We start from the raw sequence: 16,451 nt of genomic DNA, 5'->3' as shown, positions 1-16,451 counted from the left end.
AAACCAATATGTCCGTGTATCCATACATGCTTTAACTGCATACAAGCTTTACATAGGCCTGTTTTAAATCTAACAGTTTGGTTGTTTATTATAAATAGCACCCAATGAAAGAATTTAGAGTTGAGTCTCACCCTTGCCCCTCACAATATAGGTGAAAATTTAAACTTGAACTTTAGTCCATCTTTTGCTTTTCACATTCCAGTGTTGTTATTTCACTTTGGAGGGGGCCAAGTTCCACTCAGATTTATATTAGTAGATTTCTGTTTCTGTAAAGAATTTAATTTAGCTGTTCAGTTTGCAGCAGGATGGCCTTATGATTCTCTTTTGACAGCTTATTATATGTAAAAAGAAATTAAAAATAAATAAATGTTTAGTTCCAATGCATTCCAGCAATACATACACAGTCTGTACAAAAGTCTTCCAAATTGTGCAAGTCATAAAGTTACAAAGAAAGTAAATATCAGTAAAGTACCATTCTTTAGTCTAACAAATACATCTTTTGAAAACTGCAACCATTATTTTTCTGTCCAAACATAGCGGAGCTCCCTAGAGAGCTAAAGGAGGTTTTGCTTATTATATCAGAATGTATTTTTTTCCCCTAAAACTACTTTATTATCTGATTCCTACAAGCAGAGTTTTAAGTATAATCAGGTTTATAAAACTCAAAAGCAACAGTCTTGCTAGTGTGAAAAAGAAAAAAGCTGGAGCTTCAGGTATTCTGAGATTGGACTGATTAACCACTGAATAAATCAGTTCCGAAATTCAAACTCTTCTCTTAAAATTAAGAGTCAAAGTGATTCAGGTTTGCCTGGCCATGTCTTTTCAAGGATTTTGGTGTTGTACCATGCATTTTCGTTAACAGCATTTTTAGTAGCTTAAAAAGAGAAATCAAGACACTGTTGTTGATTGTATTGATACAGTTGTATCAAGACAGTAACACAGCAGTAATCACTCATTGTGTAAGTCACATAAAATCTTTCATTACCTGATTAGGTAATGAGAGATTTCTATTTCTAAATTCTCAAAAAACTCCTGAAAATTTTACCAGTTATTTTGAAAATGTCATATTATGTCTTGCTGGCTCTTAGTCCCAACTATGCCTATTAAATACTATCCAATGTTAAGAGGTGAAATGAGTTTTCTTCTCCAGATCTATATGGCCTGTGTTTGTCATATACAGTGCTGCAATTCCACATAGATAGCCATCTAAAGAGAAAGTTTTAGGGTTTATCAAGTATTTTGTTGTTCTTTTTCTATCATGAAAAGATAAAACAGTGTAGCTCATGAGTATGGCAGTTGATGGGCTTGGAGTATTTAACTGCACCAAGAACAGCAATTTCTGTCATCAGTATATTTTTCTCCAAGTACAACAATACTGTAATATTACCATCCCTGGATGCATTTTAACATTTGCATAATCACTGTTAACGTTTGTTACCTTGCTAGCTATTACTTTTTCTAAACCCATTCACAAATAAGAAGCTAGAGAATCAGGAGAAATAGCTCAGACAACTGAAAGACTTTGTAAGAGAGAAAGGACTATTTAGCAATGAACAAAAGAGGCTAATTTCCACTTACCTGGGGAGCTATGAGGATAAACAGTAAAAAATAATGCTGTTATGACCCTGAGATTTGGGCAACTTTACAAAGGTATTTGTATGACCAAAAAGTCATTAGTCTTCCAGTTAATTGATAGTACACTCACAATTGAGACCCAGGTGCTTTGAGTCCATTTCTGTTACCACGGTGCTTTAGCACTTCCAGATGCCTCAGTTCCTTGTTTCAAAAACTACCTCCTTAGGACACAGTAATGTGTGTAGTTATTCCACAGAGCTCTATGCAAACAGCACTTGGCATTCTGGAACAAAGCTCTTTCATCATTATCTCATTTCAGAGGTTACTTAACTATTGCTCGGGGGGTGTTCATGCTCACTTGACCAGACTAAGGACAGTGCAGCATTTTGACACGTTCCTATACAGGTTTTCTGACTGAATGCAGTGGCACAAGAGTAGACCAAAATTTGTGCCTGTACTGGAGCTTGAAAGACTGTTCTCTCTCACAACTGTGCTTAAGCACGGAGAAATTAAAAAAGTAGAAGTGTGATGGATCATTTCACTGAGAACTGGTGCAGTCTTCTGGCCAGGCTGCATAGCTCTGTAGGGAGATGAGCAAATAAAAGTTCTTCCTGTTTGTGATCCTTCACAGTGATTAAGTATAGATAAAACCTTTACAATGAGTCCAACAACAGTTTTCTCAGAGAGTCCATGATCATCCTGTTAGCAGAAAGATCAAAGTTATTTCCTGGTAAAGGGTGACAGCTGATCCTTGCTGGCCCAGGAACTTCCAGGGCTCTTCTTACCTGCCTTACTTTCAGCCCGTCTTAGGAATCTCTCTCTGGCAGTGAATACTTCAACTCATTCTTCTCCCTCTCAGCATAAGACTACTTTATAACATGCTGTGGTCTGTCTTTGCAACAGCCTCAAATTTAACTTACTGAACTTCACTTGTGGTTTTGCTCAAAATGGTCTTTTTTTTCTATCATGTGCAGTTTTCAGTAGGCAGCTAGTTGCAGCTTTTCTGTCCACTGTCCTTTGCTATCTGCAAGTCCCTGCACGGAAGGAACACTGCACCTTTGCGTTTTTATATTAAAATCTGTAGATCTTGCCTGATCTTTCACCAGCTCAGCTAAGATAAGTTAAGCTGAGCTGGTGAATGCCTGGAGAAGAGGGTTGAGCTTGTAGGAGCTACCTAACGCATTGTGAATGGAAAGATGAGCAAGGTCTTCTAACCAGCTAGCAACTTTTTAAGAAAGTGAATGCTTATGTACTTTGGACAAAAAGCTATTAAAAAAGTTAAAGCCCCCCAGGAGGGGAAAGGGATGCTTGCATGAGTGGTAGTAGAGGTTTCTTTCAGCAGAGAGGTAAAAAGCCTAAGTCAGTGTATGCATTTATCCAGCCATCCTCCTTAGGCACGCAGGAGATGGGCTCTGTGGCCACCATGCTGAGGGGCAAGCTGTATTGTTTAGCTGTCTAAGTTAGGTCATTCTGACAGGCAGAGGATACTGAAGATGAATTGCTTTTCAAGGGAAAAAAATCCAGAATAAAGGACTTGGTTTTGTTGTGGTTTTTGTTTTTTTGTTCTGCTGTTCTTTTCTTGCCTCAAAGGATGAGGCAAGGGTGGTATTGAAAGACTTGACAAATATAAAACAATTGTGTTCACGTACACACACTCATTTGTAAGAGTCTCCTTTTGTGTGTGTGTGTATTTCAGTTTGAGAAGTCAATGAAAACATGGTTTGAAAATGGAGGAATGAGAACAGTGGGAGCAGATGTCAGAACTTTCTTTTTTCTATTCATTCAAGCACATGCTTTTGAATTGTATGTTTGTATACATTGAAATAGCATTGCCTACTCCAAAATAGTAACTGTTCAGTTTGAAAAGTGTCTTTCCTAGTTTTTCTTTCACTTCAGCTAGATTTCTGTTCTGTGTCGTGCCTTTCCTTCCTATTCTAAGACCTTTTCTATTATTCTTGAAATAGAAATGACATCTGCAGCCCCAGAACGTTGCACTACACCCACAGAACTTGCTTTATCTAGCAATCTGCTACTAATATTTTGAGACTCCAGCAAGACAGTAAGGTCTACCTCTCCAAATTTTTACTGTACAGCTGTCCTTAACTGAATTTTGCCATATGAGTTCCCTTTGCAATACCGGTGAAGAAAGTCCTCAATGTTTTCCCTCACAAATCATTGCAGATGTACTTATCTAAGATATCTTACCATGACTGTGGACCATTTTATGGTAGAAATGTCTGTTGTTTTCCAGGCTTCCTTTAAAATTGGAAAAACCTTTCATATTTATGAATTGTTATTTTTTTTCATTTTTCTTAGTTAATGCCTATGTTCATTAAATGATAAACATGCACTTTGGGGAATATTACTAGTTATATTGCTTGTGCTTTGGAAATAGAGATAACTGTACTGACAGTCCCTTAGTATAGCATCAGAAATAAATGTGATCTGTCGGTAGGCCTAGCTGGTAGTTGGGCATCGTGCATAAACTCTACCGCTTGAGTGGTTCCCAAAAGTGATCTGACTCAGGCACTGTGCTGAGTCACAAATCCTCCCCTGCTTCCTCCTTGCTTGCAGAAAGTAGTAGTTTTCTTCCGAACTGTATTAACAGACAAATAATTACCTCCCACATTCTTGGCAGTGGCTTAAGTATAAAAATCTGTGTGTGTTTGTGCGTGTATCTGGAGATGGAGGAGAGATGGATGGAGTTGAAAGTCCTTCCCTTTTCCTTTTAGTCCTGCTTATTCCCAGAAGGTCATTTGTATGAGACTGCCTGCTTATAACTCCTGGTTCAGGCAATGCTGTGGTGTAGGCAGCTATAGCACTGCAAAACTAATGAAGGAGTAGACTTGGGGTACGCTTTCTCTGAAGATCTGGGTTACTAATATCATGAGAAAAGGAAACCACCATGTCCAGCAAACCAAGTTTCATCCAAAATTGCAGACACATGAAAACGTAAGATAGGGCTGTACTTGGAAAGTCCCAGTATTTTTTTCTGAGACCAACCTAGCGTTACTTTCCTTGGATATGTTCCACAGCAGAACAATGCCAAGTGCATTTTAGCAGCTGGGTCTATTGCACTTTTTTTTCTTTCTTTTTTTTTTTTTTTTTTGTTTTTTTTTTTTTTGTGACATCCTTGCTGAGCATTGGTTGGAATCCAAAAAAGCTTGTAAGTACACAATGGGATATGTAGGTAATCCCATTGCTTTAGGTGCAGACACTTACATGCACAGAGATAAACACGTTCTTCAATAACTGCCTGAATTGATGAGACAGCAACCAGCTCTTCTCATGATTGTCTTCCTGAGAGGAAAATGCAGCATCATATAATACCTCTAAAACACCTGCAATATCCCTAACAGTATATTTCCCATAGCTTTGAAAAAGATCAATGTTGCTTGTTATAAGCTCTTTTCCTTCTTTCTTCCATATTCCCTGTACTTCCCAATTGTGCCCTAAACCTTTGGGTTGATGCAGTCCTCTAGAGACTGAAAAGGGCTTGACCTAGTATAAAAAGCAATGTTGTTCTCATGTAATAAATATTTAAAACACTTTATCAGTGTAAATAAACACTAAATTCTGTGAGCCCAGGGAGTGGCATTAATGTGTTTTGCTTACTGAAACATTTATGGAGCCAGTGTCAGCCAACAAAATGCAGCCAAGAGGGGTTTTTTTTAAAGGTAAGCTGAAGTGCTTTCAAAATAAATACTAAGAGCTGTTTAAGATCTTCAATTATTAACAGAAGAAAAGTGTAGGCTGTAAAACTGCAAATAATCCCTTTTGTGGCACTCTCCCTTAACCTCTGTGCAGTTATCTCTGTCCAGCCTGGAGTGAGCCCTTCAAGGCACATGCTATGCCTTCACAGATACTGGAGAGTGTCTAGCACATGGAGAAAGCTTCCACAAATTACTAAGTAATTTTAGAATACCAAATATTTGAAAACCATTTATTTTTATATTTACTTGCCAGGATGTAATTCAGGACTCTGTGTTTACGGTTGGCCAACGACGGCATTGCCAGCCTCTGTAAAGCAGTGTAAAAACGCAGCTCTTCACTCTGCTGTGGGAAGGCAGTTCTTGGCATCACCTTCTTGGAACCCAGGGGCCAGCTTTGCAGTCTGATAAGGTCACTGGGCATTCTGTTTTAATTGTGATTATAAGCTGCAAAGCTCATTGCTTGGAGTGCAAGCCTTACCTCCACAAGGGATAAAATGCCAAAGGTGTGCAGTATGCAATGGTGTATTGCAAAGGGCATCAGGCAAGTGGAACTGTAGTGCCCTTGTATTGTGAACACCTGTTGTTAGATTATATCTGCTTGTCACAGATTAAGAGCATGAATGAGCTGGGACAGAGAAGTTTAGTTTGGGGGGGGGTTAGCCAGTGGGGTGTGTGGTGTAAGTTCAACTGGCTTTTTTTCCTCTGCACAGGGCAAAACATGTAAAAGTGTGTAGAAGGCCTCACCATTGGTTAGAAAAAGTTTTGTGACTGCATGTAAGGGGATGGTTTGTATTCATTTACCCTGATTAGAAGTGCATCCGATCATCCACAGACACTGCACCACTCAGATTTCAGAGCACAGATTTTACGTGTTTTGAAGCATCCCTGCTTGTTTCACCTACCCATAGCTCTCCCCGAATCCTTTAATCCTTCTTTATCTGTTCTCCCTATTCTCCACCCCTGCTACTACACCAGCTTTTCTGATTGTCCAGGCCTGGTTCCTCATGCCATTCCTTGCAACAGCTGTTCATGTTGCAAGGGGCTGCCTGAGCTGCAAATAATTTACTGTCTGCAGCTATATTGCAGCAATAAGCTTGACAACAATGTGGGGAGCATGTGATGTGCATATAATCCTGTGCACTTCTACTAGTAGCATTCATCACCTTCTGAGAGGACATTTCTAAAGTTGCTGCATAGTTAGTGGTTTTAAACTTTTAGAAACTCTCTGAACACTTCAATGGTAATATATGCAAGCTTATTAATTAATGGAGTCATCAGGATTCATAACCAGGCTGCCCTAACAGGGTACTGCACAGCACACACACATGTTGATTCATGCTAGAAGCATACAGTAGCTCATCTCTTCTTCAAAGTTTCGGTTTATTATCCTCTAGAAGCTTTTCTCTAATTAAGCTAGCTGAAGCTCCTGTAAATCTTCTGGTGGTACGTGTTCCATTGACTTTCTAATCACCTTGTCATCTCATGTTTATGGCGCATGCCTTTGATTTCACAAGCACTGCTTTGTTAATTCAAAGGGCATTGGTTTGCCCACATACTATCTTCTCTGGACATCTGTAGTACACTGAAGCACTTTCATGGCATGAGTAGTAATGAAGCTACCTTTAAAAACCTTGTTCATTGTTGTGTTTGTCTTCAGTACCCTCTCAAGAGCACTGGGTAGATCCTATAATGAATATTAAACCAATTAAGAATAACACTAATAAAGGGTAAAATGCATAACACCTTGAGTATAATTTGGATTAACAGGGCTCCTAAAGTCACTAAAAATGGAGGCCTTTATTTGCCTTTGTGTAGATTTATTTGAAGCTACAAATAGTTCAGTCTGCAAAGTTTGATTTTTTTTTTTTTTTTTGCTTCAGAGCCATCTCTAGTCTTTTAACTTTCTTGTGTTATACATTGGTGGGACACTGTTGTAATTTTCTGCTGAATGTAACATTCTTGACTGCTGTGAAGTGTTGGGGTGATGTTAATGTGGAAAGCAGTTCATTTTCTGTATGTATTTTGAATTAGTAGGCTGAATAAGGTGAGCATCTAGGGGAAAAGAATGACTGCCTCATGTAATCACAGCAGTAGTTTTACCCCAGAGATATTGCTTATCCAGAGTAAGTACCTAGAGGTAATTGAGTGAACAGAACAGCTCACTCTTTTATAGGATGAGTTTTGATCCTGTCAGTATTTTCCTTCATATAAGGAAATTCCTTGTGAAAGCCAGGATGTTTCATGCTGAATATCACTCCCGTTGGATAGTAACATGAACCATTAACAGATAACTGAACTGACTGCAGACACCTGAAAAAACACTGTGACCAGAGGGATGCTGGTAGCCCGGTTTGGATTACTGGCAGTGAACGATCTTGCTGGCCTGGCAGCTGATGCCACTTTTGATTGTTTCTGCTGTGTTCCATGTGGCTGGGGAGCAAATGCAAAGTGTCAGCCTTAGCTGTGAATTGACAGGTGGATTGCCTACAAGTGAAAGTGTTTGTCAAGAGATGTGTCATCCTTATTAGAAGGTATTTAAATTAGTTAGGAAAAAGTAATAAAAATGAAAATCTAAGATCTTAGGTGATAGATTTTAAAAGTTAATAGTTATCACAAACTCTCTTGGCAGATCTGTAACAGTCATTTACAACTCATGAATCACATTTTTTCAAAAATCACAGCTAATATCAAGTTCTCTAAGGAGATGACAGCATTTGAAGGAGACATTAATGGTTTCTGGCTCTCAGTCACTGCAAAATCATGAGCTTGTAACTGTTCTGATCTGGCTATTTGTAGACTATAGAGTTCTAGAGGTCTACTCAGTATTTCCAACATTAATAACTTGCTAGTGACAGTGGTTGCCCATCACTGCCACCAGTCATAATAACTTTAAAAACTTTGTAAATGCAAATTCTTGCTAAAGGCTGGCTTTGTTATCCTGGTTTTACAAATAAGGAGAAAGAGACAAGAGAGGCCCATGAATCTGCAGTTTGAGTACCCGCATCTGAGGGTACACTGCATAGTGCTTGAGCAAACTCAGCTGCAAGTCACCTTCCCTCGCCCATTCTGCAATATTTGGTTCACTCGTGATTAGGATTTATACCAGTCTCATGCCTTAACAACAGCCATGTAATTATTTTTGTTCATATCCCTTTCTAGGGACCTGGACAGCCTCTATTATAGAATGATCCCTGAATCTTGTGGCAAAACCAGCACTGCTGGTTCTGACTCTCCCTCTGTTCAGACTGAAGTGAGCTAGAAGTGAAGTCTGGAGTGCAGGATGATCCCAAGAGGGCTGGGAGCTCTCTGTCAGTATAGGTTTGGTGGTCCTTCAGGTCCTTCAGCAGCTCAGGCTGTGAGTGAGATGGCTTGACCCCTGGAAGAACACAGAATCAGATTAGGACATGACTTCAGTTTATCATCTTTCCCCATGCTCTGGGATGCAGCTCTGTGGTGTCCCAGCACTTGCCCTCTTGCATGTCTCGCTGTTCTTGTCCTGCTTCAGTTGTTGTTGTTCTTCATTTTTCCCATGCTTTAACTCTCCCCAGTACTCTCCTGGGAACAACTTGTGTCTGGTTTTCAAGGATAGGCAAAATAGCTAATGTATTTCCTCCCCAGTGTGGTGGTATTTCAGTGACAGGTAGGGTAATACCTGTTTTACTTTAGTCTGTGATCCACAATGCGATGGTAAATTTGTGAAATACTGGGTATTTTCTGGAGGGACATGATCTGTAAATGTAAATCTTTACATCATCAAGATAATGAGTTCAGGTGAAGGGGGGTGAAATAAAAATGACATTATTGTGCAATTTATAGCCTCTCTATTTTGTTCTCTTGCTGATAAGTGTTTCCTTCTGTTCTCTCTGCAGGTCTCCAGGTGGTTTTAAATTCAATTATCAAGGCCATGGTCCCTTTGTTGCATATTGCCCTGCTGGTGCTGTTTGTCATTATTATCTATGCCATCATTGGACTGGAGCTATTCATGGGAAAGATGCATAAGACCTGCTATCATGTGCAAGGGGGACTGATAGGTAAGGAGAAAACTATATCATACACACAAAGATTTTCTGAGGAAGGCATTCCCCATATATTTTAGAGCACTTGTACTGTCTGTAAAGGCTATATGCAACCTGCCAATTCATGCTGAACACAGTAGTGAACTTACTAATGTGGACCTTTGGCACTACAAGCAGCCTGAGTTCTTTAACAAGATTCTTTAACAAGGACATTTGAGTCTTTAACAATGCTCCAGCAACACTAAAGTAGTGATGATTTCACCACTAAGCAGACTGAGCTACAAATGAGGTGGCATCACAGACACATCTCCATTTTAAAGTAGTATCATTGTAAAAGATTGCTGTATATTGTAAAGGAATTGAGGCCCATTCCCTTTTTTTTTTTTTTATCACAGGCTGTGACCACGGCTAGAAGTGCAGCTAGTATGAAAGCAATATTATATTAATGGGAAGAAACTTTTTGCAACAAATCTATCAGGAAAGAATTTTCAAATTTATATACAGAAGAAATACTCAAATTTCAAAATAATTCAGTTGTGTTATCACTCACTCATCTAACCATCTGCTTTTTTTCATTTGATTTGCTGAACTTGAACAGCAGTAATTTCCCATGTGGTGGTGGGTGCCAGTGTCTAGGACCCGCTTCAGCTTTACAACCAAGAAAATATTGTACAGCAGGAAATTGTTTCAGAAGTTCTATATTTTCTGCTTTTATAACACTGGCAGATCTCATTTTCTGGAAATGATGCTAGAACTATAATGAATTGTCAGTCTGATTTGCAACTTTAAAGTGTATATATCATTTTCCATAGTGTGGAATTACTGATCTTACAGCATCTAAGTCTATTATTGCTGTTTCTGGCATGCTTTAATGATGAGAATGTGATAATAAATTTTGGAAAATTGCATTTTTTTGCCATTTAGGATGAGAAACAAACATAATTATCTGCTCCTACACACATACATACCTGCATCTGTTATAAATGTAGCACCAACCTCTGAAATCCATATATTTTAAAAAATCAAAAAATCTTATTGCATGAATTTCTGTGATTATAAAATATGGGGGGCGGGGGGTGTAGCATTTTTCATATGCCAAAGCATTTAGGCAGGCTTGTTGTATGGGTTCTCAGATTTTTGGAAGCACCTGTATGGAATAAGGGCTATATAGTCAAGCTGCAGTCTTACAGGGCTCATTAGTGACACTGGGCTACTGCTGAAATGCCACGCAGCTTTTAAACTCCAAAAGAATGGAGCTCCAGACACTCTCTGCTGTGATTTAGCAGTGGCCCAGCACCATATCAACCTATCTCCAGATTACTGAAGCCTGTCTGCTGCAGAAGTTCAGCCTCCTTCATTGGAGTGTCAGTCAGTGCTGCAGTTTCCTTCGAAGATTAACCCAGATGCCAAGTGACTGCAGTATGAAAACACTGGTCATATCATGCAGCCTAAAGAAATGTAATAGACTTGAACTAATGTTCTCTTTCATGTTGAAAAGCATGATTTCTTCCTCATAGGACAGTATGCTTGTCTTATCTCAGTTTTGACTGTAAAATTTGGAAGGTTATTAGTTATTTTTACGAACAGAAAGTGAAGCATAACAAAACATTCCTCTGCACATTAAAGTTAATACAGTTGCTTGTGTATTCCTAGAGAAATCTGTCAAATTTGCTGCAAAATGCATTTCTTCAAATATCCTTCACTCACTCATGGCAATCAGTTCTCTTCATCTCCTTTTTCTCCCTCCTCTCCTTTAAGATACACCTGCAGAAGATGATCCATCTCCCTGCGCTCCCCAGTCTGCACATGGGCGGCAATGTCAGAATGGCACGGAGTGTAAGGCAGGCTGGGAGGGACCTAAGCACGGCATTACCAACTTTGACAACTTTGCTTTTGCCATGCTGACAGTATTTCAGTGCATCACAATGGAGGGCTGGACAGATGTACTGTACTGGGTACGTATCCGAAAATGATAAGGTGAAAGGCCTGCTCATGTGCTATGGCTATGGTGAAACTTCAGGGCTTTAGAGCTTTCTTTTTGTTTCTATTATAGTGAAGGCATGGTTGCTAGCATGGAGCTTTAGTTAGTTCAGTATATTAGTAGGTAAAATGGGAGGGTTTATCTGGTGCAGTTAAATCAAATGTAAATGTTGAGCTTCCAGTGATATTTTAATGTTGAAAGATGGTTTAATGGTTTGAAGATAATCAATGTAGCTTTGTGGAGCTGAATGTCATGTAAAGACCTTCTCTGCAGGAGTGAAATATCTCGTACATCTCCAGATTACCGATGTAGAAGTATTTGTGACAGAAACTGAGTGCTCTACCAATGGCATTAGTGTTACAAAGGTATTACGCTAATCGCTCATAGGTTTTATAAGAAAGGCCTCACAAATCCCTTTTCATGCCAGCACTGCTTCTGATTATGATTTTTATCAGAATAGTATTATAATAAATTCTCAAAAATTTTAAATTGCTATCAATCATGGCTACATGTTTAGCTGAAACATAATACTATCTTTAAGCTAAATGCAGTCTCATCTTGCCCTTTACCCTAATTCTGGACGTTCAATAGCTTTAGTTTCTACCTTGTAATTCCTGATGTGTTGGGAAATTTAGTGTCAATACAATTATACTATAGGAGTTTAAATCAGATTTAGCCTTCACCTGTAAACCAGATATAAACATGTTTCTTGATTCAGCTCTTGCCATTAACTTCTGCAGAAATTCACACACAGCTCAGTCAGTCCCGTCTGTGTAAGGCTAACCCAGACTCTGACTAACTTTGAAGACTGGCATATTATGGCACTTGATTCTCCAAGATGGTAGGATGTGCTACAATGCATGATGGAATTTAACTCAAGAAGACCCAAAGTACACAAAAGGATAATCTGGACTGAGGCAGCTTGCACTGTTAATCAACATCAGCTTGAAGCTGTCTTCTACCCACCAGTGAGTTACAGTTTACAAGATTTCCCTTTGAAGATTTAGCTTATCTGCAATAGATAGTATCTGTGTGGAACAGTTAGAAGTTGTCTCTTTATCCTCATAAATTTAGATTAGAATTGTGACTCGAGCTTCTTTTTAGTGTCTGAGATAAAGGGCAGAGATCAAACCGCAAGGGGAGTCTGGGTCTCAGAGCACAAAAATTGCCTTTACTTGAAAAGAGGGTATAGACTGATAAAATAATAAGGAAGAACAGAAGTTAAGTCAGAAACATAACTGAGCAAAACTACTCCACAGCTCAACTATAACTATATAAAATACGCCTGCCTTTTTATCACATTTAACTCTCATTCCTTCAATCTTCATGTGATTGAGAGGATTTAGAGGTAGTTCAGGGGAGACAGAAGAGACTAAAAGACACCAGAAACAAACATGAAACATGAAAAGAGTTTTGGCAGTGTACACTGTTTAGTATCATGAAACCTAACCAAAAGTTGTCATTGTTTTCTCCAAAGGCACATGTAATGAAAAACCCTGCCAATCCCCACACTTTTGGATCCAGGCATCGTTTGCATGACGGGATGTGAACCGTTCAGAACTCAGTTATCAGTTACCGAATACCAGGAGTCAAAACCTTATCCTCAATGTTAAATGATTTTCTATCATGACTGCTGCAGGTGGTCTGACTTTTTTACGGCATCCCTGCAGCAACCTGGATTTTAGCTGTGGGCCTTTGTTGGGTATTCAGCCAGCTTTTTTCACTAATTTCCTGATCTGTTCTTCTACGTTTAGAGACAGTATGGTGAACTGAGACCTGAAATTAATACTGATTGATGGTCATTATTTTTAGGCGCATCTGTATAGTTAGCTTTTTATATTATGGCTTTGATAAAATCATAAAATCATAGAATAGTTAAGGTTGGAAAGGACCTTAAGGCCATCTAGTCTCAACCCCCGGCCATGAGCAGGGACACCTCTCACTAGACCATGTTGCCCAAGGCTCTGTCCAACATGACCTTGAACACTGCCAGGAATGGAGCATTTACCACTGCCCTGGGCAACCCATTCCAGTGTATCACTGTCCTCACAGTAAAGAACTTCTTCCTCATATCTAATCTGAACTTCCTCTGGTTTAATTTGAACCTATTACCCTTTTGTCTTATTGCTACAGTCCTTTACTTTGGAAATAAGAGAAATATTTGTTATCATTGGTTTCCAGTTATTCCTAGACAAGACTACAAAGAGTTAACATTGCAAACAAAATTTCAGTAATTGAGGAGAAGGAAATTTAGCTTGTAAAGAAGAAAAACATATCACCTATGTTTAAAGGCCATGAAACACAAAATTAGAGTAAATACCTGAACAACTGAGCTGACAGGCACACTCAATTAAGCTGCTGTAAACAATCTTTAGAGTATTGTTGTCCCATGAGACCTTTTGCCTCTGTTTCATGTTGACAAAGTGGATGGAAGTCAACTGTGATCAGTGTTTGCCATATGGTAAAGAAGGTATTTGAGATGCAATGCGTTATTTTCTTCTGCAGAGAGGTCTGTGCTACTCTGGGGGCAGATGTTGTTTTGGCAGTTACTATAGGGCACACTTATGAGAAGCATTGTGGCTTTAGTATTTATACGTAGAAACAGTCTCTGAACATTGACACTGTATTTACATATGTGGGTGTTTTAAACCTGATCAATTGTGGTTTATACTGTAAGTTTTATAGCCCATGAAAAAGGCATTCTAACTTAAGCTAGCCAAATCAAAAGTAAGATTGTTTCTGGATAGTAAATAGAAAAAATGCAACATTTCAATCTCTGAGAGTGAAGGACAAATTTTAGTAAGTGGAACAGGATAGAAATAATCTATTTTAAACTTTTGTGAGCCATTGTTTCTTTAGTGAAGCCTGACTCATTCATAACTCTACTCCCTGGCCTTTACCTTTAAAGCTAAGAAAAGTGGCCTTGTCATAGACAACCCACTGGGGGCTGCATCTCCACAAGAGTGTAGGGATAGGAGGCTATTTTCTTCTCAAGTAGATAACACTTTGAGAGATCTCCTGGATCCACATTGAGGTCCTAGAAATTAACACTTACTTTGTTAGGAAATAAATCTGCACGGTTGATTACATTGGAAATGCAGGTCCTCTCTCTCCAGCTACACCCTGAGATAGATTTGGTTGTCCATTCTACACTGAAAGGAAAGCACAGATTAAAGAACAGTGTAAGAAAATGTTATCTGCAAATCAGACAATTTTGCAGCTGAAAATTTTAGGTGATGACTTTCAGAGGTCATTCCTTAAACTTAAAGATGTAAAGTAATTAATATTAAAAGTGCTGAGCATTCAAAGTTCAAGCACACTGTCAGGTTCTGCAGGGGTCTGCTCCTCTGCAATTCAGACTAGATACAAAGTTATGTAGAGAGTTTGCTTCCTCCTTGAATCTGAAAAGAGCCTAAAGCTCAGCAGAACTGCAGATAAAGCTCTGATGAACTAGTTAGCTGGAAATGTTTAGACAATGGAGCAATTCCCTTGGTCTGAACTTTTCTACAGGTGCTTTTCAATTATAGCTTCCTATTTTCTGAAAGATAGCTTTTGAAAGGTACCTACATCTCTGCATTCCTCTCAGTGGGAATGGAGGGAGCTTAGCACACTTCAGCATGTTGCCCTGAAAAATATACTAGCAATTTTGTGAAACCTAAGTCTGTCTTGTGCCATACTTTGCAAGGTTAAACCTGCATGTTTAAAAGTTAGAAATCTGTATGACCTTCCACAAGCTTTGGACTCCTAATCCACTTAGTAGCTCTTCAAATTCTATCTTCAGTTTTCTGCTTCCTTCTTCATGCTTCTCTGCATGCCTCCTTCAGCTTTTTGCCTCTGTAGTGAAGCCTGTCTCCTCTCTCATGGAGTACTATTTCCCAGCCTGTGATCCACATCTTCACGATAAGATAATGAGAAACAGGAAAGCAATAAACTTTTATTCCTTAAAAAGATTTTCCATCAATAGGATCAATATACTTTCCAATCTCCTCTCTCACTCAGTAGATAAGACTTGTGAGGTAGATTGGTATCTTTTGAAATGTGAAAGAAAAATGTTAAGGAAAACAGTTTGACACAGCTCTAGTGGCAGGTAAGATACTACTTACAAGGAGCCAAAATTTTAATGTGAAATAACTGTATCGGACAGGATGAAAATCCATGCAAAACAACCTTGTTGACTCTGCTGAAAAATTGATCTTTGTTGAAGGGAGTGTTAAGTGTTTATAGAAGCACATCTCCTATACTGCCTCAATCTTACAAGGTTTGCTTTGTCCCAGTAAAACTGCCAGGTGGCTTTATCTTGTATTCATTCAGTTCACACAATCATTTGAGTAGATAGGCACCTCTTATGATATGTCACATCATAGGTTTTCCTATGCACGGTTGAAAGATCAAGCGTATTATTCTCAAAACCCTCCTTAACGTATGAATGATCATCTGGCATTAGCAGCTCGCTTCCTTGTGCAGGCACCAAGGCCCATTTCTGAAGACCTCTCGGTCTTGGAAACTTCAGCAGCAGATGCAAATGTAAATGTTACAAATTGAGTAATTTTGTATTTTGTAATCAGTCTCTGCTGCAGTCTGTTATTTCTTATTGTCTTGTTGACTAAGGAGGAAAATTAATCCCTGTGCATTTTGTAACATCCTGTTTAAGTATTTGTAGACATTTGTTGCCTTCCCTTAATCTTTTTCTAATCTGAGTAGATTCAGTTCTTTCAACCTTCCCTAATGGGGCTTCTTTTTAATTATTTTTAATCAGTTTGTTTCTGTCCTTCAGGGGACGCTTTGCTTCTGAATTAAATACAGTTTAGACAGTGCCCTGTATCTAGAAAGGCTTTCGTCTTCATGTGAAATGTGCTTTCTGTAGCTGAAGCCTTATGACACTGCATGCAAATCTGCCCACTGCAGCCTCAGTTTTATGTACCTGGTCTCTCCACTCCCCTGCATCTAAGCTATTGTATAAATAAAAGAAAAAAGAGTGCAGAGCAAGTGCAAAACACATCCATACATTGTTGTATTGGGCTGTTCATGTTGCTGGGTAGTGGAGAACCTGGTCCTGAGTTGTTCTGCATATAGTTTGCCCATTGCAGCTTGAATTCTAGGATTGAGTAATTCTAAACGATTTATGTGCTTGATGTTTATTAATAATAAGCAGCCATAAGCCTGACA

At 38.9% G+C, this 16,451-nt stretch overlaps 1 protein-coding gene across 1 annotated transcript in view; it reads left to right on the top strand.

The window, feature by feature from the left end:
- Window positions 1-16,451, top strand: part of CACNA1C (calcium voltage-gated channel subunit alpha1 C) — a 484,424-nt gene that overhangs the window by 301,963 nt on the left and 166,010 nt on the right. Inside the window, exons 6-7 of the mRNA XM_061364015.1 lie at window positions 9,158-9,319; window positions 11,063-11,259. Coding sequence (XP_061219999.1) covers window positions 9,158-9,319; window positions 11,063-11,259 — 359 coding nt within the window. The remainder of the gene's footprint in view (window positions 1-9,157; window positions 9,320-11,062; window positions 11,260-16,451) is intronic.

The sequence above is a fragment of the Neopsephotus bourkii genome, unplaced genomic scaffold, assembly GCF_033783945.1.
Source record: "Neopsephotus bourkii isolate Nb327-2 ecotype Australia unplaced genomic scaffold, CSIRO-AGI_Nbou_v1 NB_1183, whole genome shotgun sequence".
In the NCBI taxonomy this organism is placed as follows: Eukaryota; Metazoa; Chordata; class Aves; order Psittaciformes; family Psittacidae; genus Neopsephotus; species Neopsephotus bourkii.
This window is presented reverse-complemented; position numbering and strand designations above follow the sequence as displayed.